Source organism: Nyctereutes procyonoides, unplaced genomic scaffold (assembly GCF_905146905.1).
Source record: "Nyctereutes procyonoides isolate TBG_1078 unplaced genomic scaffold, NYPRO_anot_genome, whole genome shotgun sequence".
Lineage (NCBI taxonomy): Eukaryota > Metazoa > Chordata > Mammalia > Carnivora > Canidae > Nyctereutes > Nyctereutes procyonoides.
Window position 1 is genome coordinate 31887529 of NW_026575049.1, and position 24444 is coordinate 31911972.

Sequence of the window (24444 nt, forward strand, 5' to 3'; positions counted from 1 at the left end):
TCTGTGAACATTTGGAGAAGTTTCCAGCTAGTAAATACAGCCGAGTGCCAAGACTCCCTCCCCAGCTCAGCAGCCACTTCACCATCCCTGTGGCTGCCTGGCCTCATACCCTCTGATCCCGCTGTCCTTTCGCCTGAGGACCATGCCAGAGTCCCCTCCAGCACCCACCACACCCTACTCCAGACCCCCTGCCCGCCTCTCTGCAGTTCCTGACTTGCTCAGAGTCTCACAATCGAAAGATAAACCTTGGAGCACCTGGGTGGTTGAGTGTCTGCCTTTGGCTCAGGTCATGATCCCTCGAGCCTGCTTCTTGCTCTGCCTCTCCATCTCTCTCTTTGTCTCTCATGAAAAAATAAATAAAATCTTAAAAAAAAAGATGAACCTCTGAGAGCCCAGGATCCAGGCTAAGCAGCTACAGAAAAATTCACCTTGTAAAAGACAGGTTTTCCTGGGACACTGTTTCTTTGCCTTTTCCCAAACTCCTGTATTCTGTCCACCTCTCTACTCCCTCTCAAGTCACAAGTGAATCTTTAACCAGCCTTAAATTCAGTCCAGCAAACATGCTGGGTGCATCCGTGCCAGGCACCTGTGTTATGACTGGTTGTCTGTCCCCAAGAAACTGGCAGTCTAGTGGGAGGAAGACATGGGTGGAGCTGGGTTGGTGCTGGGGTGGAGCTGGGCTTCACAGGACCCAGACATAGCACAGTTTGAAGACCCTCTCTAAGGAAAAGGACTTAATATTGCCAGGACCATAGGCCAGGGTTTGTCCTGGGGCTTTAGAAGGGTTGGTATACACGAAACCTGGATTATATCCTCACTCCTAGAGAGGGCAAGATGAGCACCCTACCCCAAAGCACCCAGAAAGGTACACAAGGAGAGGTTGGGCTGACCACAAATTAATTAGCTAATGAATTCACTAAATGCCTCTGTCTACACTGTCTCTCTTTGATCTCTTTTGTCTATCCTGTGAAGAGATGAATGCAGGCATGATGTATTGAATAAATACTTACTTAGGGCCCCTATAATAATTGGAACAAAGTTCAGCTGTGTAACAAAGACCTAAGGTGGCTTCAGTAAGCCAGGACTTTCTCTTTCACACATGGTCTGGGTGAAAGCAACCCAGGGCTCTCATAGAACTTCCTCAGTTTTGAAGACCCAGGCTCCTTCCATCTTGTTGATCATGCTTTCCTGGGGTGTTGCTCTTCAGCCACAATGTCAAAGATGGTCTACACTGCAGCCAGCGGGAAGAGCAAAAGCCCTCCCCTTCCTGTTAGTAGTAGGCCTAGAAGTTCAGACTCTGCTTCTGCTTGCAGAAGCAGAAAACAGGGTCACATGGACACACAGGTGCCAGGGAGATGGGGGAGTGTAATGTTTATTCCATGAGAGGTCATGTGGCCCCAGATCGGGGTGCTTCATGACTGTAGAAGGGAATGGACATTGTAGATAGATAGAAGTGTCCAAACATCCTGCCATGTATGCTGTGCTGTCTAGGAAACTGGGATGCAGAAGGTCTGGTACTTTCCAGGGCCACCCAGTGACAAAACTGAATTAGACAAGCTGCCCCTGCAAAGCTTCCCCCACAACCACCACCCATTCTTTCATTCTGGTACCTCTAACTCTCCCGGACCCCAAATGTTGACTGAAGATGAAACACTCTGGTCATTAAAGATGAAGTTGGAAGAAGAGGAGGCAATAAGGTGAAGAAATTGCAGAAAGAAAGAATCAGAAGAGAGTAGTGATGTAGAAACCAAGTGTCAAAAAGTTCAGCAATTTCAGATGTTGTGGAATGCCAAACAGGATGCTAATCAGGGATGCCTGGGTGGCTCAGCAGTTTAGTGCCTGCCTTTGGTCCAGGGTGTGATCCTGGAGTCCTGGGATTGAGTCCTACATCAGGCTCCCTGCATGGAGCCTGCTTCTCCCTCTGCCTATGTCTCTGCCTCTCTCTCTCTCTCTCTCTCTCTCTCTCTCTCATAAATAAATAAATAAATAAATAAATAAATAAATAAATAAATAAATAAAATCTTTTTTTTAAAAAAGAATGCTAATCAAAAGAAGGGTATTGTATTTGCCAGTGAGGAGGTGACAGGTGACCTTGGCCAGCTCAGTTTCAGCAGAGTGATGGGGAGTGAAATTTGAAGATGGCAGGTTTAGGGGTGAGTGGGAAGTGAGAAGGTAGAGACAGAGAGCAGTGAGTACTTGGATTATTGAAAAGCAGGAACAATTTGAGGAGAATGGAGGACCCATGATTGGACTGACCCAAAGAATAACGAATCTTCAAGGCAGAAATATAATTTGGCAGCTTTAATGAAGACCAAAATAACAGTGAGTTAAACAAGATTAAAGTTTACTTCTTTCTCACATAAGAGTTTGAACATGCACAGTCACGGGCAGACTGGGGACTCCATGGTGTTGGGAATCCAGGATCCTTCCACCTCCTAACTCAGCCATCCTCAACATGTGCCTTCCATCCTGTGGTCCGAGGACCTAGCCAGGTGGAAGAGGGAAAGGAGAAAAGGAAGATTCCCTTTGTGGTAAAGGCACCACCCAGAGGTTGCTCATAGCACATCTACTCACGTGTTCATTGACCAGACTCTGAGACTTGGCCACATCTATCTATGAGGGAGACTGGAACAAACAATCTTTAGCTGAGAGACTAGATCTCCAGATAAAAATAACAGGTCCTATTATTGAAGGAGAAGAGGGCAGTGAGCAGTCAGTCTTAGAAGACCTGGAACAAAGGGCAGCTTCAGCCATGAGTGGGAGGAGCACGCTGCAGCCTGGAAGGAAAGGCAGGAAAGCTGGTGAGCTTGGGAAAGGATGGCAAATAGGACTCTTGCTTGGTCACTTTTATTTTCTCCTCAAAGTGGGACTTAGTGTCATCGCTGAGAGACTGGGACTCTCAGAGAGCCAAGAAGAGAGAAAGTATGCCAAGCCTTGCATTGTTTCCCATCTGTTAGGTTGGGACAGCAGGCATGCACTTGCAGCTGCCCTCAAGATGGTTTGGAGAACAGCTGTGCTCTTGGACTCCTGAATTTCATTCCCAGCTCTGTGCTTAGCTGCCACATGGCCTTGGACAAAGCAAGAAATAAGTTTCTGCATTTGTTAAATAACCATAATAATGCCCACACTGCCCACCTCACAATCCCGGTTTGTGTGCCATGAGAGAGCTGTGAAACTTCTTTGTAAGTTGTGAGGTTGTGGGTGGGCATCATTCTGCAGGGATGGAGTGGTCAGGGCACTGGTGAGTCTCCAAGGGAGATAAGAGAGGAGCTAAGAGAGATTATAAGGACAGGACAGCCTCCTGCGCGAGCTGCCCCACACCCACCCCAACACCCCCCCCCAGGGGATCTGGGCTCTGCCCACCTCTGGCCCAACATTAGACCCCCTTGTGCTGTCCCGGTGAGGGTAACAGGGGAGGGGGCAGCACTCTTAACTGTCCACAGCTGGTGGCAATCAGCTTGTGTCCTGTCTTGAGATCACAGCAATAGAGCATTGGCCTTGTCCCCTGCATTGGCCTTGGAAGTTCTCCTGGGACCTCCCCCTGACCCCAAAGCACCACTTCATGTTCCTGGCCTCAGCCCAATAAACAGTGAGTGTCTCCCCCAGGCCTTTGGTTGGGCACAATTAGCCTTTTCCAGTGTATATGCACGTGCACACACACACACGCACACACACACACTTCTTACAAGCACCACATACAACACGTCACACATACATGTACCCCCCCAAACTGCACATACATGCAACCCACATGCACATACCCAACACATACATAGCACATGGACATATACATGCACTCTCTTTTTCCCAACCGGGCTCTACCCCATGTCACATTCAACCCACCGTACAACTCGCCATGAAATCCTCCATGTAAGTACTTGAGGGATTTTTCTAAAACACAAATTAGGCTACTTTCTTGTTTACACTCCTCTACTTCTTCCAGTGGTTTTCCAGAGCCTTCAAGCTAAAATTATAGACCCTTACCAAAGCAATTGAAGTCCCCCAAGGTGTGTTTCCTGACAACCCTCTTCAGCCATCCCTCATCCTGCAGGCCAATCACCCAGTCTGAACCACTTGCACAGCCCTCGTCTCCGTGTGGCTCCTCCTGCCTCGGCTTTGCCCATCCCCTCTATCCTCCAGAGAAATGCTCCTGCTGAAAACTGTACTATTCCAAACCCTGTTCAGAGCTTACCTGTTCTGTAAAGATTCTCTTGACAGTCCAAATGGAATGTTCTCTTCCTCATCTACAGGTATGTATGTAGTAGAATGACCTGTTCTCCCTGCTAAGCAGGTGACTTTCCCATGGTCACTCTATAGATAGAACACTGGGTCCTGGCATTGGGTCTGTGCTCCGTGAATACTGGTGGCTGGCACTCACCCCCTGATCCTCCCACACAGATCAAAGTAGAAAACCAGCATGACTACCAGGACATCACCAGCATGGTGGCTATGGCCAAAACCTATGCTACCACTGAGGCCTTCATTGACTCCAAGTACGACATCCGCATCCAGAAAATCGGATCCAACTACAAGGCTTACATGTGAGTCCCTGAGCAGGGGCTGGGTTGCTGGGAGGAGAGGTGGGAGGAGAGTGTAGGAGGAACAGCGATTAGAGATGCAGGTCCAGCCCTGTCTCCTCCACCACAGGGCAGAGACCCTTCAGCCCATCGTTACCCTCCCTTTATGTCCTCTTTCTCCCCTTCTTCTCCAGTCAGTACCGCTAAGTGCTGATGCTTTCTCAGAGCTTATCCCAGGGTCGAAATCTGTCTACCCAAAGAGAGCTGTTTCTCTCAGAGGAAGAAAGATACTTGGCATGTTTGGGGGAACTTCAAGTATCCATGGGATGTATATCATAGGATACCAGACTAAAAGAGAAGCTTTGAGGACAAATCAAGGAGGGCTTGCATGCCTTGCTGAGGGTTTTGGGTTTTGTCTTGTTTTCTTCTGAGCAGAGAAGTGGCACGATCTGACCTGTATTTATAAAAAGCTGGCTCTGGGGCCACAGGCTGCCAAGGGGTTTCTCTAGAATTTTTAAGACCAATTAGGAGATTACATCAGATTTCTCCAGCTGCAAGCAACAGAAACCACATCTGACCACACTGATGGAGTTTTCAACAGGAAATTTATTAGAAAGCCATGAATGATCAGAAACTCTGAAAACAGTTGAAACCACTCAACTGTCAGTTTCAGAAATATTAGGATTTAGGGCAGCCGCAGGAATCTGGGTGGCGAGAGTAACAATCTTCATGGTACCCCCACTGGAAAATGAATCTGCTGGAATCATTTTCAGTGCTGAACTCAAGGTTGTGATGGCATGGAAACAGCACTGATGAACCCAACTTGGATCACATGCTTGTTGGTTAGAGAATGGCAGAAAAACAGTATGGAGAGTCCCACCAAGATAACATATAATATGGGCAGGGTCATCCCCCAATGGGAACAGAGGTGCTGTGACAAAGGGAAGAGGAATGAATGCCAGAAAATTCAACACATTCACCCCAGAGGTGGTTCTGGCACAGGATGCCTCACACTCGAGCTGCTGCGGTCGTCAGAATGGAAGTTCTTGAAAAGGTGGGAGGTCTTGTCTGCTCCAAGGCCTCTCTGTGTCTCACTTTGGAATGTTGTAGATTCCCCTTGAAGGAATCTACCCCCAGAGAGCTAACCTGTGCCAGGTTGCCAAGTGTTAATGGAGCACTGGCTGTGCACAGGCTCCTATCTGAGGGCTGCAGTGGCTGGCTCTGGACAGTTGGAAATCTCTCTGTGCGCTTTTGTGCAGTGGAACTCATGCTCTAGGTCAGGGTTAGCAAACCACAGCCCACAGGCTAAATCCAGCTGCTACCTGTTTCTGTAAATAAAGTTTTATTAGCCACAGCCAGACACATTCATTTATGCATTATCTAGGGTTGCTTTTCCACTACCTAGATTGCCTCCACTATGGGTCAGCAGAATTTTTCTATAAAGGGCCCAATGGTCATTTTAGGCTTTGTGGGCACACAATGCACAGCAACTACTCCACTCTGCCATCACCTGGGGAACTGGAGAAGATGCAGACAGTTGACCTATCAAGGAAAGCTTCCCAGGAAAGGGGTGGAGCCAGTCCTCAAGGAATACTTCTGTCTTGCCCATTCCTCTCTTCCACCCCTGAGCCAGGACAGACCTGTTCCTGCTCTCAGATACCCTCAGAGTCATAAGGTTGGCTCTCCTCTGCCCCCTCTGCGTTGGGGAACATTCCAGTGCAGCCGTCCGATGCATTCCTGAGGCCTCCACCATCCATCATGATATCATTTCCCTCCTCTCCTCATTGTTCGTGTTTCCACTTGACATTGACGACACCTTGTCCCAGTTTCACTTCTTGAAGATTAGCTCACTGCTGCATTCTTTATGCTGAGCCTTTCTGCCCTGGCAGCTCCAGTTTGTCATTAGTTATGGATTTTCCTGGACCCTGGGTTGGCCCCTGTCCAAGGGAGGGGGTCTGTGTCAGACCTCAATGTAGAGCATCCTCTCTGCCTGCCACCACCACCACCACCACCATTACCAACCCTGCCGACCATTCAGCCTCCTTTCTGGCCCACTTCCTGCCCTATATTCAAGGCCTTTGTACTTGTTGCTACTGGGGTGTCCCTGTTACTAGGGCCTCTCAGCAGACAGAGCCAGGAAATACATATGTGTGCCTTAACCCATGCGTGCACATATATCTGTAATTATTTCTGTATGTATCCAGCTCTATCTAAAGCTAAAAAGAGTTCATATTGACATCTCCGACTTTCCTCGGGTACCACATGATTCATTTCAGCCTTCCCAGATTGCTTATCTATAACTTCCTGCTCCAACAGGGAAAACCTGGCTCCTACCATCTGCCATCTATTTACTTATTTGTTCAGTCCCAGTACAATTGCAGAACCATTAACTTGGAGCCCCGTGGGAAAGAGCTTTACCCACGGCAGTACAGTGCTCATGCACAGCTCCTTCTATGGTTAGTCAGATGGCCTCCACTCCCATCCAAGGTTACTTGGGTCCACACCTTATCACCCGCCTCCACCCTCTTCAGCAAGGAGGTGAACGTCATACATTTGCAATATAGGTAGACTTTTCTGTCACGGTCTACATTCTGTCCCACATTCCAGTAGCTGAATCACCTTTGGGCCAAGTGACTCTTTTCCCCCAAGCCTGGGATGGGCTCTGCCATGGAAAGTCATAGTTAGGAGCTTGGAGTTTCTCAGATGGGGATTGGTGGCTTCTGCCGCTCAGTGAGAATGGTAATCACAGTAATATTTGTCTCATTAGTTCTGTGAGCCTGAATTAACCAGGACTTCTAGAGCCCTTAGACCCAGGTCTCAGACAGAGAAAGCCCCCATCAAATAGCAACTCTCACTATTATTATTTTCTTGGCAGGAGAGCAATCTGGCTTGTGCTCCTGCTGCCTCTGGCATTGCAATGCCTTCTTTTCTTGTCTCCAGTGACTGAAAAATAATGGTAGTGCCCCAAGGGCTAAGCCATTTATGGGAATATTTCCTTTAGTCCACACAATGTGGAAGGATGGAGATCATTCCCATTTCACCAATGAAAAAAATAAAAACTCAGAGATACAGCAAGAAAATTATGGAAACAAGATTCAACCTTGCATCTGTCTGACTCAAGTCAGTTTTTCCCTTCTCTTACTACCATGCAGATCCTGCTATGCCAACCCTACCACCCTCTGAGGCACATTCATTGGTTCCCTTCTGGGGTCATGTTGAATGACTCTGATTTCTCCTTTGCTTTCCCAGAGCTCTTCACTCCTTTGAAACTGGTCCACCCTTCCAGGTAATGAGCAGCCTTAGGATGGGGTCATCTCTGCATACCAAGATAAATCTAAAACCCAGGACATAGAGCAGCCCAGTGAGAGTTTGCTGAATTGAATTGAATCAAGCTAGGCTGAACTGAACTGACATAAGGCTTATCAACATCACTGCGCCCCTTAGCAATTCTAGCTCCTGGTGGCCACCATCTATTTTCAGCATCTGCTGTTTTCAGATACAATTTATTTTCTGTTTTAAGAAGATATATTTGTGTAGCAATTACTCCCACTTCACCCTTTAATCTCAACCATATACCTTCCCTTACATGCCTTCCCTTGGCCATAAAATGAAAAACTTTACCTCTGCCACTTTGCTTACACTCATTCAGTCTTTGCTGAATCCAGATATCTGGATTTGGATAATCCAGATTATCCAAATAATCTCACTGGAGATTATTTGTCTTGATTTTCCCCCTAATATAGTCCCTTACCCAGTAGTTAGTTACTAGGTATCTACTACTTGCCAGGTCCCACTGGACAGTGTGGGGACAGGGGATGAGTCTAACATTTCCCCTGCCCTAGGGAGACTGGACACTAAAGGAGTCTTTCCAAGTGAGATAAGCATTACTAAACATTGGTTTAGGGGCATCTACTCTTGTTAGGGGAGGTGGGCTGTTGGAAGTCACATGTCATATGAAACGTGAAGGATGAGTAGTCCTTAGGGAGGCAAAGATGGAGACATAGACTGAATCAGGCAAGGGAAGAATGTATGCAGAAGCCTTGACATAGGAAAAACCCATGGCATTGGAGCACTGCAAGGGAGGTTGGTGTTGCTGGAACAGAAAAGGAAAGACGAACCGAGAGGGTGTTGAGGCCAGAAGGCCTTCCTGCCCTTCACCATGAAAAAATTATCACTTCTCTCCATGGATCATTTTTCCTACATTTTGGAGCCCTCAAGAAATTCCAGAATCATGAGTGGCTCTATTGCTTTGGTTCTCCTTTTCAAAAACAAGAGGCCAAAGCTTGGGGCATTTCATCTGATGGTGTAGACATTTTTCAGATTTAAACTTTAGAGGCACCTGCATCCCAGTGTTTATAGAAGCAATGTCCACAATAGCCAAACTATGGAAAGAGCCCATTGACAGATGAATGGCTAAGAAGATGTGGTCTATTTATACAATGGAATATCAGCCATCAGAAAGGATGAATACCTACCATTTACATCGACATAGATGAAACTGGAGAGTATTATGCTGAGCAAAATAAGCCAATCAGAGAAAGACAATTATCTTATGGTTTCACTCATGTGGAATATAAGAAACAGTGCAGGGGATCATAGGAGAAGGGAGGGAAAACTGAATGGGAAGTCATCAGAGAGGGAGACAAACCATGAGAGACACTTAATCATAGGAAACAAACTGAGGGTTGCTGCAGGGGAGTGGAGTGGGGGGAGGGGGTAAGAGGGCGATGGGCATTAAGGAGGGCATGTGATGTAGCACTGGGTGTTATATGCAACTGATAAATCACTGACCTCTACCTCTGAAACTAATGATGTACTATATACGGTCTAATTGAATTCAAATTTTAAAAAATGAAAAAAAATCTTTAGATCTCAAAGAAATCTAGAAAAAGATACATAAGATCCAACAAATAAATAAGATAATCAACATAAAGGAAAATAAAAACAGGCAAATAAAGCTGGGGACAAGACATGTACCTAATGATATACACCAGCACGTGAGGCAGGTATTTGAATTGGAGCGTCCTAACAGCCAAAGCAAATAAGGAAAGCAGAGCAGTGACAGGGGTCCTAATGCCCTCAGTGTTATTTTTCTGATACAGGCGAACATCCATCTCTGGAAACTGGAAGGCCAACACAGGCTCTGCCATGCTGGAGCAGGTGGCCATGACTGAGAGGTAAGAGACAAGGTGTGAGAGGGTGTGGCACCAGCCCCAGCAGGAGGTGGGGGAGGAGTACCACAAGGGGCCTGTAAGGAGTGCCGCCTCACCCTCCTGCCAGTGCTTCACCACCCACAGAGCACGTTCCTAGGCACGTCAGCTGTTGATTGCACAGCAACCTGCAGGGTAGATGTTACGTTAATCCCACTTCACAGATGAGAGAAGAAAGTTCAGAGAGGGAAAGTGACTTGTCCAGGGTCACAGAGCTGAGAGTAGATCCCTGATGTCTTAACTGCAAGTCCAGGGGTCTTTCCAGCCCTGCCCAGCTATTGCAGAAAGAGCAGGGAGTCCTTACCAGTCCCCTCTGTGCTCTGACAGGTACATAAAAGCATCCTTATTAGGGCACCAGGGCTACTGGAATGTCCATCCCTCTCTCAGACTTATATTTTCAACTCAGTGTCAGGAGGGAGAGGTTATTTCTACTGAGTCATGAATGTGGTATGTGCACCCTGGCTGAAGGCCCCTCAGGTCCCTCTGCCTTTCAGCACTGCTGGGCACTCTCTTCACCTGAAGAAGGGCCAGTCACCTGCTCGCAAGGCCAGCAGCACACAAACATGCTTCCCTGCGTGTCTGGTGACCTCTGTGTGCTGGCGTGCAACAAGAGTGCATGGAGTGTGGGCTTTGGGGTCAGGTCTGCTGGGTGAACATTTATTGAGTGCCTACTGCCTGCCATGTTGTGCCAAGCACTAAAGGAGCCAAGATGAAAAAAGGTCCAGCCTTTCCCTTCAAAGACTCTGGGTCCACTCCAACCATCACAACACAAATCTCATTGATCAGAGACAGAAGGTAGATTGGTTGGCTTGTGGCAATGAAAACTGCAGAGGTACAGCTCTAGGTAAGGCTTTAGGGCTCATTCTACACACCTCAGCTCAGCTTTCTTCTGCGTTAGCTTCATTCCACACGGCGGGCTCATCTGGTGGCCCATCGAGGCCCCAGACTTCCATCCTGACCATGTCAAGGAGGGCAGGGACAAAACTTCTCTTTCCCAACCATCTCAACCAAAGACTGGAAGGGAGCCTTGATCATGGATTGACCTGCTGTGGGTCACATGACCATTGCTGAGCCAATCACTAGACCCAGAAGCGGCACCTGTGAGATTGCTCCGGGCCTACATCTTGTCTCCACCCATTGGAGATTGCCCTGGGGCCAGCTATCGCAGCAATGGGGTGGGGAGGCTTGACTCCACCGAACATCAAAAAGGATAAGAAGGGAAATCAATGTTGTGCAGACTAAACCTACAGAGGTCCACTCCTGGCTCCCCAGTCAGCAGAGGAGACACAGTGTGGTATTTTGGGGTGGAAGTGAGCTGTGGTGCTTGCAGGGGGAGCACAGAGAAGGGGCACCCAATGCAGATAAGGGAGGAGTGAGGCCAGAGAAGGCTTCCTGAAGGAGGTGGTTCCACAATCACCTTGTAAAGAGTGAGTAGGAGTTGGGAGGCATCCCTTCATTTCCTTGTTGGCTATCTGTTGAGCGGGAGCTGGGAGCCAGGTGTTGAGTGAGGCCCTGGGGGAACTGTGGCAGACAAGACAGACGTGGTCCTTGCCCTCATGATCTGCTGGCTCAGGGCCTCTAAGAAGCAGGATGTGAATGAAAATGAGTGGTCCTGTCCCTTCTAAGCTGTGTTACCTGAGGCGAGTTAACTAATCTTTGTGAACCGCTTCAGCTGTTAATCGGAGGTGATCAACTAGAGTGCTATCGGGGAGAGGGACGGTCAGTACCTAACCCCACAGCCACCGTGGCAGGGTGGGGCTGCCCTCCCTTCCTGTCAGCCCTGGTGGCAGCTGCCGCCTTCCTCTGGGAGCCGGCCTATATCAACTAGTCTCAGGGAGGGCGTGCTTGTTACCTTGCCCACCCGAATCATCTGGTCTGAGGCAGTTTCCTTCCCCCAGTGAACAGCCATGGGGCACCGTGGTCCTTTTCTCTGTGGCCTCTCCAGAATGTGAGCCCAGCCTTCTGCGATGCCCCATGAACTGCTCTCAAGTGTCCCCAGCAGACCACCACATCCTAGCTCCGCACAGTTCCAGGTTTCTTGGCCTTTCCTGCCAGAGCCTGCCTTAGGCCAGGGTCCACTTAGGCCTGGAATTCACTTTCCCTTCTGTAAAGTCATAGGCAGTATTCCCAAAGCCTGAAGCAGAGCTCCCCTATCCCACCTCCACAGTGGGAGGAAGTCTCTGGGGGCCCATAAACAGGCCCTGGCTCCTTTTTCCACCTGGCTTACCCGTTTGCCAGGTAACCTGACCCCTCAGCAAAACCAACAATGTGGCTTGGTCAGTGCTAGTCCCACCTGGCTGGGGCAGGGGGTAGCGTGACCCATGTTTTCCAGTCTTTCCCGTCCTGCTCCATCCATGGAGCCCCTTCCTGGGCCCTGGGAAAGGGGACCTATGCCCCATGGATACAGCCAGTAGGTATTCTGGAAGTTCATCATTGGCAAACAGCCTCTAGAAACCAGCTTTCTCTGGGTCTTAGTCCAGGCTTCTGTCTTCCATTGAGAAGAAACCTGACTCAGGGGTGTGTCTCAGGGCACAGGCCTCCCTAAACTGAAGGAGCCTCAGCTGTGAGCCACTACTGCCAAATACAGGGACCCTGTGCGAGAGCCCAGGGGGATCTTAGAACTCTGAGGACCAAAGGCCGTCCTCATGTGTGGCTGCACATGAGAATCACGTGAGAAGCTTTAAAACTGTATAGAGAGTATTCTAGCATAGGGCAGGGCCCCCAAATCTGTATGTTTATGTTTGTTTGCTCTACCCTCTGGTGATTCTGGGACACAACTAGAATCATACATAGGCCTGCCCATTTTTCAGATAAGGAAACAGGCTTCAAGAAGGAGAGGATTACGCAAAATTATTGAGGACTTTAGTAGCAAGACTCCAGGTCACTAGTCTCCCAGGCAGAGGGACAACAGGCTGCCATGTGTCCCAACTGAGAGGAAGGGTGGCTTGCTTGGCCTGTGGAATCAGACAGATTCTAGGTTTGGAGGCCAGCACAGTGGCTGGTGAAGCTCTCTCAACCTCAGTCTCCTCATCGGTAAGATGGGTTAGACCTTCCTGACAGAGTTGGGTGGGGGTTAGAGAATGAAGGGTCACCCCCCGCAGATGGCCTGGGACCTGTTGGTTGCTGAATATGCATGAGTTTTCATCCTTCCTTTTCCTTCTGTGATCTCACACACTCTCTGTTAGAGTTGAATGAAAAAAGCCAGAGCCAGGAGCCAGGAGATCTATGTAATCCTGGCTGTATTACTGTCTCCCTGCGTGACCTGGCCAAACTGCTCTCCACCTCTGGGCCTCAGTGGGCCTTGGTGGTTAAGATGAGAGGGTTGGTTCTAAGAGCACTTTGGCCATGACCTCTCCTCATTCTAGGCCTTGTCGCTCAGAGACACAAATAGATCTCAGAGCAGGCGTGCCCTGTGTGACCCTGGAGAGTGAGGGCAGAAGCAAGAATATTGACACCAAGTCCTCGGTGACTCCCAAGTCCGGCCCCCACAAGAGATGCCAAGTGCGAGCCCGGGAAGACTTCTCCAGATACAACCATCCCCTTGTTGTGGGGTCAAAATTCAGTGTCGAGATCTTTCCCCTGCAAAGCAAACTGACCTTGTAGCCATCAAGTGGCTGGAAAGGGAACAAAAGCATTGGGTCCAGAGGGCCAGGCCCAGAGGGGAGAGCGGCCTGCCAGGCTCCCCGGCCTGCCCGCCCCAGGCTCAGGGCAGAATGCGCCCTTTGTCCCCCGCAGGCTGTTGTCTAGCGTGCTCACTGGGGCTTGGAGGGTGGCCTGGGAGGGATTCTGAGCCCTTCCAGCAGCTTTCCCAAGGGAAAGGGCCGCAGGAGTGGCTGGGTGTTCAGGATGGCTCCGGATGGAGGCAGGGCAAGCTCTGTGGAGCCAGCACGGCACTGCCGTGGCTGGGTCCCTGACATCTCTCCCTCCTCTCCTTCCTTCTGCTCCTCTCCCTTCCTCTCTCCGGCTTCCTGCCTCCCTTGCTAGTCTCTCTGTCTCTCTGCCCATCTGTGTTTCTGCCTTTGCTTGTACCCCATTCTGTCCCTCCCATTGCCTCTCTGTCTCCCTCTGTGTCTCTGTCTCTCTCTCTGTATCTCTGTCTCTTGTTATTTCTGACCACCTCTCTCTGTTTCTGGATGTGTGCACGTGTCACTGTCCTATGGCCTGTTTGTGTGTCTCCCTGTGTCTCTCTCTGTCTCCACCTCTCTCTCTCCCTCTGCTCCCCCTTCTGCTCTCTCCCCCCACACTCACAGTCTATCTCTCCATCCCTGCAGGTACAGGCTGTGGGTGGACAGCTGCTCAGAAATGTTTGGCGGCCTGGACATCTGCGCTGTCAAGGCGGTCCACAGCAAGGACGGCAGAGATTACATCATTGAGGTGAGGGCTGAAGCAGGAGGTCCTCCTGGCCAGAGGGACAGAATCCGCCCATGGGCTCCAGCGTGGTCGGCCGTGCCCTGGCCCATGGCCTGGGCACACGCGGCTCCCAGAGGCTTCTCACCCACCGCCCTCACAAACCTCCCCATCCCCATCCTCAGCAGCATCTAGAGCATCTGTGTTCCGACAGGCAGTTTGACAACCCATGGGCCTAAGGATGGTGGGGGTGGGGAGCATCAGTCCATGAGTCAGCAAGATCTGTGCCATTGGGCCTCTTAAATTTTCTGTGTCCAAGTGTGTCAGGAGGGCACACTTCCCTAGTCACTGTGCAGAGATTCCTCTTCATTCAACAGACCTGTCCTTGGGGTTCCCCGGGGCTAGGCAGGGGTGTGGTTCTGGGGACAGAGCTGTGAACCAGACAGACATGGGGTGTACAGGCTGGTGAGGAAGAAGGATGATAAACGGGTCATGGAGGACACTGAAAATTAGGACAGGGAGCATGGCGCTGCAGGGGTAGGAATGGAACAAAAGACGTAGGGAATTAGAATTGTGAGAGATGCTGCAGAGGAGCTGCGGGTCCCAGAATCTCCCCAACGACCCACCTACAGCCCATGCTTCTCCCAGGCCCACAGCCCGCTGCCCCCGCCAGCAGGACTGTCCCTACCCATCTACCTCTAATCCCCACTCTCCTTCCCCTGCCAGCTTCCTGTCCATGCTCCCTGCCCCCCAACCCCACAGTCCCCCTGTCTCCTCCAGGACTGCCCCCCACACCAGGCCTCCTGGTCCCACAGTCCTCCTCTGCACCCCAAACCCTCTCCCTGCCCCATCTCTCTACCCCACCCCCCGCAGCTCTGGCTCTCCACTGCCCTCCCCTGAAAATGCCCCTATGGCCTCAGAGTCCTCCATTCTCCCCCCAACTGCACATCTCCGTGTTCACACTGTCCCCGCAACCCCTTCCCGGGCTCCCCTTCTGTGGCCTTCAAACCCCAGCGGATGGGTGGTGCTGACACAAGGCCAAGACACGTGAGGGAGAGCCCTGTGGCCGCCCCCTCCCAGGCTGTGGGCGGCTAATGGGAAGCACATGGCTGGGCGACCACAGGAGCCAGCTAGTCCCCAGGCCTGCGTGCCTATGCCACTCCCCAGGACCCCCAGCGCAGCACTACCGGTGACTCTGTGGGTGGGGGCCCTGCTATTTTTTGTGGCTGACCCAGGAGAGCAGCAGCCTCCTGCCCAGGGAGTGGCCACCATGGAGGTGTCGGGAGGGATCCAGGGCGGACACCGTCCCTCCCCAGAGAGGCCAGAAAGCTCCCAGGAGGACTTACATCTATATTTGCAGGTTCCATCTTGCTCTGGAATATAGCTCTCATCTCAAGTCCAGGAACCACTTCCCTCTGGCTGCTACCATAGCCGAAGCCACCCCCACCCCGGCCCCCTCCCCCAGGACACCTTCTCAAAGGAGCAGTACTGGCCTGCACACTTGCTTCTGAGCCAGAGAGAGGCAGGCTGCACCCCGGAGGAGTGGGTGCCCAGCCTTCTTGAGGATGCCCTGGGTGCTTTGGACCAGGGACGGACTAAGGGCCTTCCTGCCTGAGGTCTTACATCTCTTGAGACCCCTCCTGGCCCTGCTACGCCTACATGTCCTCACAGGGACCAGCAGACACGAACACAGCTGTGGCGCACACGCAGTCATCCAGCCTTCACTAACCAGTCCTGGTGCTGGGCGCCAGGCTCCAGGCCAGGCGATGGGGACTCAGCACCAACCATGGCGGCCAGGACCCTCCTCCTAGAGCTGCCATCCAGAGAGGTGACAGCCATCATGGAGGAAGGGCTCCTTGGCTCCCCCCTCACACACACACACACACACCCGAGTTTAGCCCCCTCTCCCTTCCATTCTCTCTGCCCCCAAGAGCTCCTGCCTATTTGAGTTTTCTCAAACTTCGTATTTGTAGGCCTAGGCTCCCTGCCTCCAAACATTCAGAGGGTCAGGGATGAAGGACCTCTTACATTAAAAAAAAAAAGCAAAATTAGTGGTTTTGTACTTTAAAAAACAAGAAAACATCTTCTCAAAATGTTCCAGAAAAAAAAAAAAAAGATGACTTTTCAGACTGTTTTTTCTCTCAGAAACATTGCAGAGCTGTTTCCCTTGCTCTTGGGTTTACAGTGGGGTCAAGGGAGATGAGGAACTTGCTACCAGGAAGATAAAAGGTATTTTTTCCCCAGTGAGGAAAAAAACGGCAGAAGAGATCCAAAAATACTCTTTTCTTCAGCCACCTCTGTGGTGAGAACATAAAATTTGTATGACATGTTTTGTGATGATCCTCACAGTAAAATACTCAGGGGAAAGACCCTTGAACTTGCCCTCCATGGCCTGTCCAGGGAATGACATTGCTCACTGGAAAAATATCTCCCTGGGGAGACCAGAGTGTCCACTTCCTTTGGCTTTGTCCACCACGGGGATTCGAAACTGCTCTGACCTCAGGTTCCTCGCAGTGGCTGTTTTCCACTGCAGGGAGTGTAGGAAACAGAGACCAGAGCAGACAACGGTGGGCAGGGGCAGGGAGAGGAGGACAGGTGTGTGTCCACGTAGACAGACTCCAAGGTTACGACCCAGTTCAGCCCACGTAGGCCAGCAGGCTGTTGGTGTGCCGGGCAGAGAGCTGGGATGCCAGGGACTCAGGCCCAGCCCACGAGGAGTTCGGGTTGAGGACAGCGCTCAGGACCAGGCTGGAATCAACATTCACATCCTTGAGTTTGCTTTCCAGCCTCCGAACCACAGTGGGTGCTTTGGACACATGGACCCCTAGGTGCCCCAGCTGGGTTTCCCAGCCACCTAAGGCCCTCAGTTTACAAATGAGGAAGAGTGACCTGCCCAACATCACACAGCAAGTCTGTAGCAGAACATAGGCTTGGATTCCAGGTTTCCACTCCCAGTTTTCACCACAGAGAACTGTTTCAGTGCTCGGTGAGAAATGGAAGGACTGTGGCTTGCTAGTCACGTGTTCTCGAATTTACTACTTGTTTGATATCTTCACCTTCCTCATCATTTTGATAAAGATAATAGTGGTGCCTGCCTCCAAGAGCTCTTCTGAGACTTGTATACGATCATCCACACCCAGTGCTTGGAACAGTGCCTGGCCTGTAATCAGTGCTTAATAAAACATAGCGCACACAGTGTCCTGATCATCACAAGCAGGACTCAGTGCAAGGACCTTCGTTTTTCCATCGTAGGGGTTATTGAGGGCATATCTGTTGATCAGGACCCAGGGCGCATCCCTGACCCAAGGACTTAGAGTCTGGTGGAAAGACACAGGGAAACAGGAGAGGTCAGCACTCCCCTGGGTAAGCTCCCCAAGGTGGGAGTGCGGCTGAGCAGCTGGTTAGAAGTAGCTCAGAGGGAGAGGAAGGGCTTAGCTGGGTGTTTCCAGAGGACAAGAAGGAGTTAAGTGAAGAGTGAGCAGAGGGAATCGGTGTAGGTAGGGACCTGGTCAGAAGACAGAGCCTGGTAAGTCCAGAGCCTGGAGGAGGGGAAACAAGGCCATGTGTTTGGTGGCCAGGGCAGGTGAGCAGGCTGGAATCTGGCGGAGGAGAGAGTGCCTGTCTGGGCCATGCTCCACTCCACATCTTCTACAGCTGCCCATGCACGTGCTCGGTTGGCCTGTGTGACTTTGGCTGAGTCCCCTCCCATCCCTAGGCCTCAGTTTCTCCACCTGCCAAAAGAGCAGGTTGAGCAAATATGATCTCTCAGGAGCCACCCCCCAGCATGAGTACTTTGCCTCCTTTGAGAAACAGGATGGAGTTTCTCTGTGGATGGAGTTTCTCTGCAGGCATAGGCTCTGCCAGAGGCCCCAAGGACAGGCTGCTTCTCTCTGAACCCAGGGCCAACTGCAGCCCATATCAATTTTTGGTCCAAATTGAGCCCCGCCCCCTTCACTGCTTCCGGCTTTGTGGAAAACCTTGACCTTGGACCAGTGGCCCAGAGGTCAGCCCCAAGCCTGGGTAGGAGCCAAGGTGGGAAAGGAGGGGGCAGAGACCAGCTTCCCCAAGAAAAGAGCAGAAAAGGTCAGCAAAGGCTCGCTGGCCCTTGGTCACATTTCTGTAGCCCAAAAAATGGAGGCTGAATTGAAGTGAAGCCAGAGAATTGATTGAGACAGAACTGCAGGGACTTTGGTGACTCCAGGGGAGCAGACCCAGCCCAAGGCCGGGACCAGGTTGGCTGGAGAACACCGCCACCCAGCGGCCACTTCTGTGCTGAGCCCTGAGCCAGCCCTCCTGGGCCTCACTAGGGATTTGCGTGGGGCTCCCTCGGGCCTCCTTTCTCTCCCACAGGTGATGGACAGCTCAATGCCCTTGATTGGCGAGCACGTGGAAGAGGACAGACAACTGATGGCCGACCTGGTTGTCTCCAAAATGAGCCAACTCCTCCTACCCGGGGGCACTGTGCCCTCACCACTGAGGCCTTGGGTAAGGTTCTCGGGAACACAGGAGACTTTGTGGCCGGGAGAAATGCCAGGCTGTCCAGAAATGAGGAGTCCCTCGGAATCAAAGGAGATGCCCCTAGAATGGCACCTCCCCGGGGAGACAAGAATGGGGTGCAGGTGGAGGTGGGCATGAGGGCCTGCACCCCTGCTTCAACCAGACAGGGGCTTTGGGAGGCTCTCAGACCTCCTTCCTTCCATGTCATGGGGGGAACACACTCGAGGGCGGAGATCATTAGTGTGAGAAGCCAGTTGTCCCTTCTGTGCCCTCCATGCTGGGCCTGAGCAGGGAGCAGTGGGTGTGTGTGGCCATGTGTGTATGGTTGTGTGCGTGCATGCACAGATGTGTGTACACACATGCCCTTTGTGTGTTCCCAGAGCACCAGTCAATAGACACTATTGTGTCTTCTGTTTCTCCATCCCCCAACCTCCACAAGCTCCCACACAGCTCCTCCATTCTATGGTCCTCAGCACAGATTACCAGATCATTCTCCACAGAATTTGCTAGCTCCTAGTTTTATGGAAAAGCAAGTCTCAAACCTGCTCCCCTCCCCTTTTCCCCCCCAAAAACAAATCTATCATAATAGCTGTGGGAATGATGGTTATACTTGAGGGAGTTGTGCGCTGGGAAGGGGCATGGGGCAGCCTTCTCTGCTGGAATGTTCTGTCCTGATCTGGGTGGTGGCTACCCAGACATATACACATGAAAAAAAGGCACGATGGTGTGTACTCTTAAGAATTATGCGCCATACATAAGTTCACCTCTGTGATAACAAGATCTTAATGAATCCTGCCTTCTGAGGAAGCAGGTGGCTGTGGCATCACAACAGGTTTCTTTCCTCTCCTGCTCTAGGCTCCACAGACTAAACCAGCAAAGTCCCCAGGGCCAGCCCAGCTGGGGCCTCCGCTTGGACAGCCCCAGCCACGCCCGCCCACACAAGGTAAGAGCCAGGACAAGTCACCCAGAGAGATTATACAGGGAGGATGTTTAAATGCCCCAAGGAGTCCGTGTGTGGTCTCCAGAGGGCACTCGGGAAAAATCCACCTTAATACTGTAGCCACAGAATGCGTGCACTCTGTGTGCAGAGCGAACGGGACTGTGATGTGTGTCACCCCCTTCCACTCAGGAGGGAAGGACGGGAAGACAGAACTCACGGAGCACCTCAGCATGCCAGGCACCGGGCGAGGGACTTCCCCATCTATTTCCCTCCTTTTTTTTTTTTTTTTTTTTTTTTTTGTCTCCCAGTCACTCCACAGTGAAAACATCAGTATTTCCTTTCTGCTAAGGTGCACATTGAGGCTTTGCCCAAGGAAACACAGCAAGAAAATGCAGGTTTATAAGTCTGGCCTTTTAGATCTTTGAGAAAGTGTTTCTTAGCCCCTAGTGGTGCCTGTTTATGGATTGATGAGCCAACCAGCCAGAGTGAGAAAGAGAGAAATGCAGAACATGATATAAGACCTTGTCGATGGAAATTCTCCCTCAAAAAATATTCCGGCATTACTGTGTAAATGCCACCATTTAATAGAGAAAGGATAGACTAGCGATGACAGGATGAAGCCGTGGCAATAACTAACTTTCTTACGGAATGTCGCTGCTTGAGGGTTCTCCCACGAGGGCCTGGGGAGGAAACTCGTCATGGTGCTCACTTGCAGCCAGAACCTTCCAGGCGCGCGCTTACTGCTCTAGCACCACCTTGGAGCTTCCAGGCAGCTCTGCATCAAGAAGCCCCGCCAGGGGGTTCACAGCAATCTTTTTAAGAATCTGCTTAGAACCTATCGGGGGGGGGGGAAGCATTAATCTCATGCTCTGGCCTTTCTAATCGCTTTTATTAAAATGATATATTCATTGTTTCTTGGGGAAAAAACTGACCCTGGGCATTTAATGGCTTCCCGTTCCACAGGTGTCAGATAAAGTACCCCATCCATCTTTCTCATGTGTGCCAGAAAGTAGGGGCTCCTGGAGGCTCAGTGGTTGAACATCTGCCTTCGGCTGAGGTCATGATCCTGGGATCCTGGGATGGAGGCCTGCATTGGGCTCCCTGCTCCTCCCTCTCCCTCTGCCTCTTACCCAGCTTGTGTACTCTCTCTCTCTCTCTCTCTCTTCTCTCTCTCTCTCTCTCTCACTCTCTCAAACAAGTAAATAAGATCTTTTTTTAAAAAGGCAGAAAGTATTTAAGAAAAGGGAACTGCCTAACTTCTATAACCATGTACGTGGACGGCAGGATTCTTCTTGAGGCAGATAAGCGTGTTTATGAACCCTCCTCCCATGTCAGTACCCTAAGGTCTTAGGCAAGTTACAGGGCTTCTCGGAGCCTGTGTCTCGCAGGTGATAGAACCACTGCCCTGTGTGGTTATGGGGAGGCCACCGTGAGGCCATGCAGGTGAAGCAGCTAGCAAGGTGACAGCACGGAGGTGACGCCCAGGAGGTGCTAGCTCTTCCTACTAATAGTTTACTAGGAATAACTATCTATATAACTTTTACTGTTAAAAACTTATTATCAATAACGTGTGTCTTACTAACAATTAAAACACACGTGTTGTTCTTAATGATTGTTACCATTAACAATCCTTATAAAGCAGCCCCAGTGCCCTGCTCCCGCCTGGCGGTAATTCTATCATTATAAATGTTCAAAAATGATTTATTCATCCCCCTGCCAGGCTCCTGGCTGTGCCTCTGCCCTGCCGTCTCCTTTCCCGCTCTGCCCCAGGACTTATTTTTTAAAACACATTTGAACAGAGCACTTTTAAAACAGAGAGCTACTGTATTCTGGTTTCCTCTCCGGACCAGAGTACAGACATGCTTGATAAATAGATATTATTTTACAGGACGTAAGGCTAAACACACTTTTAGTGAGTTGAAAAACAATCGATTTAAAATCAATTAAGATAATTAAAGCAAACGCTCATTGAATTAACATCCAGATTAAAAATAAGGCTAATTAAAGAACAATACTTTCATTGAGTTCCCGAAATAACAGGATCACATTGTTAACTTGTTTGTTTGAACTCACCGTAAAAAGTGAAGTTTTCTTTTAACAAACCTCATAATTTTTTAGCACCGACCCTGTGCTTAGGCAAATACTTTCTATATATAAGCTAATGGGTTTTTGTATGTGCTGAAATTAAAAATACTGAATTGTTTGCTTTGCCAAGATGCTGAAAGAAATGAGTGTCCCTTGAGGAAGCCCGGGTGTCTAAGAGGGACTCGACCAATAGTTCCTAAATGAATGAATGAGGATCCAGATTTTCCAAGATGTTATTGGCCCCTGGATAGGGGTGGGGGGATGGGAAGACTTGAGATAAAAGTAGAAAACAGAGGTTTGCTTTGACTGGAAGTGGGTTTAAAACACAGAAGAGTAAGCCAGCATTTAGAAGTCAGGAGCTCTTGCACAAATATCTTGATTGCAGGTTCTCTCGACAGAGCAGAAGCTCTGGAAGCCAGACGCCTGCGTTCCTCTTCAGAAACTGTCCCCAGCAGCCATTTTCTTTACTTGCACCTCTTTAGAGAAAGAGTTGTCTCAACTATGTTTTTATCTCAAGGAAAAAAATTTAAAGCCAAATGATTTTTTGGACACTTGCCAGCTTCATTTACATATGTCCCTGCTGGTCCTATCGGTGTTTGGGTTTGAGAACCCCGGGCCCTCCAAGCCACCGGGACAGACAGCGAGGAAAGCCATACACAGCAGATCAAGGCCACGTACAATCAGTTGCTGAATCGGTGCCGCCACCCAGTCCAGCGTAGAAAGTGCTGCACCGGCTCACAGGAACGTTCGCTTTGGAAGGAATGTTGAGTGGCTGGTCTGAGGACTTCAGTTTACAAACAAGGGCCCAGAAACACAGAGAAAAGTGACTTACTCATGGTCACATAGCAAGGTAATGCAAGACTGGAGTCAAGATCTGGGGCTCCTGGTGCCAGTATGGTGTCAGGGCCACCAGACATACAGGTCGTGCCCTCGGCACATGTGCTGGCTGGGATGACGTCTGAGAACAAAGGTCAGCTGAAGTCTAGGCCCAGCTCCTCCTGCACCAGGCTCAGAGCTGTCACCCCTACAGGAGAGTAGCTTTCCTTCATTTGCACAAAGATGTGAGGCTTCGGGGCAGCCCTGCATGGCATAGTTATTTGGGTTTGGGATTTTTATTTTATTTTATTTATTTATTTATTTATTTTTTTAAGGAAGAACGAGAAAATGAAACAGAGCTTTTGAGTCAAAGAGATCTAGGTTTGAATTTTGACTCTTCCCCTTATTAGAAGTGACAGCTTGGGCAAGTCACGGTATGTCTGGAACTCAGCTTCTTTGCAAAATTGGGGACATTTATGGGGATGATGCCTAACCACAGTGCTACTGCCAGGCTGCCCAGCCCTAGGCTAGGGATGACGTAGTGTGTGCTCAGTTAGACCTGAGGAGGGCAGGTGAGCGGAAGTCACATTATGAAAGGGCCCCGGAGACGGCTCCAGCCCCTTTGAACTTCCAGTCTCCTCACCTGTCTGAATGATCTCCACAAAGCAGGGCACGAACAACCGTGGTACAGACCACTTGTCCCAGGAGCAGGCCCCAGGCTCTTTGGGCAAAATGCAATTCAGAGTCAGCAACTCTGACCCTCAGGCTTTGAGAGTGAGGAGAGAGCACCTTGCTTGCCTGGGGCCTTGGAGTTCCACTCAAGGTCATTCCTGGGCAGCTAAACTGTCCCCAAGCTCATGATGCCTACACACTCCGTGCAGGGGGAGGGAGAAGCCACGGCCCTTGTGAACTTCCTGTGGCTGCCGCTTGTAGTTGAGAGACCTTGAGGAGGCTGAGTGTCCACCTCTCCGTGACGAGAAGGATGGCATCTTCCCTGCCAGCCTCTCTCTAGATCGAATGACATACTGCCTTTGAAAGTTCTTAGAAAAGTTCAAAGAGCTATCGAAAAGTAAGGGATAATCCATTGTTTCAAGTCATACATCTTTTTTTTTAATATTTTATTTATTTATTCATGAGAGGCACAGACAGAGAGAGAGAGAGAGAGAGAGAGAGGCAGAGACACAGGCAGAGGGAGAAGCAGGCTCCATGCAGGGAGCCCAATGTGGGACTCGATCTCAGGTATTCAGGATCACGCCCTGGACCGAAGGCAAGCACTAAACTGCTGAGCGACCCAGGGATCCCCAAAAGTCATACATCTTCAATGTGGGAAACATCAGTGAGCAAAAGGAAGAGAATTAACCCCACCACTTTGGTCACCATCAAGCTGTGGCTCATTTCTCAAAGTGCAAAGAGTGGAGGCATCACCGGGGAGCTTGTTGGAGATGCAGAACCCAGAGCCCGCCAGTAGCCGTGTGCTCGGGCTCCATAGCAAATACCATAGATGGGGTGGCTTCTACAAAAGACGTTTATCCTCTCTTAGTCATGGCAGTCCAAGGTCAAGGTGCCAATAGGGCTGGAAGTTCTCTCCATAGCTTGCAGACAGAACCTTCTCACTGGGTCCTCACGTGGTCCTTCCTCTTTGCGGCCCCTGGGGTCTCTCTCTTCTTCTAAGGGCACCCCTCCTATTAGGTGAGAACCCTACGTATGACATCATTTAACAATAATTAGTTCCTTTAGGGTCCAGTCTCCAAATGCAGTCACCTTGTGGGTAAGGACTTCAAAATAAGAATGGAGGGGTGAGGGGTGGAGGGGACACAGTTTAATCCACAACACTGTCCCGGACCTACTGGATCAGAACCTGTATTTTGACAAGATCCCCAGTGATTCGTGCGCACATTAAAGTTAGAGACTCACTGGTTTGGGTAGACAACTTCCCAGTCTTTATTTTTTATATGACTATATACGTAGGTGCTAAAGTGGAATAAAACTGTACGTGCTCCTTTGTAAACTGCCTTTTCTGTTCCCGGTGCAC

General features: G+C 50.3%; 1 protein-coding gene across 1 annotated transcript in view; it reads left to right on the plus strand.

Annotated features, from left to right (window-relative positions):
* The window catches only part of SYN3 (synapsin III), a 455217-nt gene that overhangs the window by 421115 nt on the left and 9658 nt on the right, over nucleotides 1–24444 (plus strand). The window contains exons 8-12 of the mRNA XM_055328319.1: nucleotides 4399–4541; nucleotides 9620–9694; nucleotides 13999–14101; nucleotides 18425–18559; nucleotides 19427–19514. Coding sequence (XP_055184294.1) covers nucleotides 4399–4541; nucleotides 9620–9694; nucleotides 13999–14101; nucleotides 18425–18559; nucleotides 19427–19514 — 544 coding nt within the window. The remainder of the gene's footprint in view (nucleotides 1–4398; nucleotides 4542–9619; nucleotides 9695–13998; nucleotides 14102–18424; nucleotides 18560–19426; nucleotides 19515–24444) is intronic.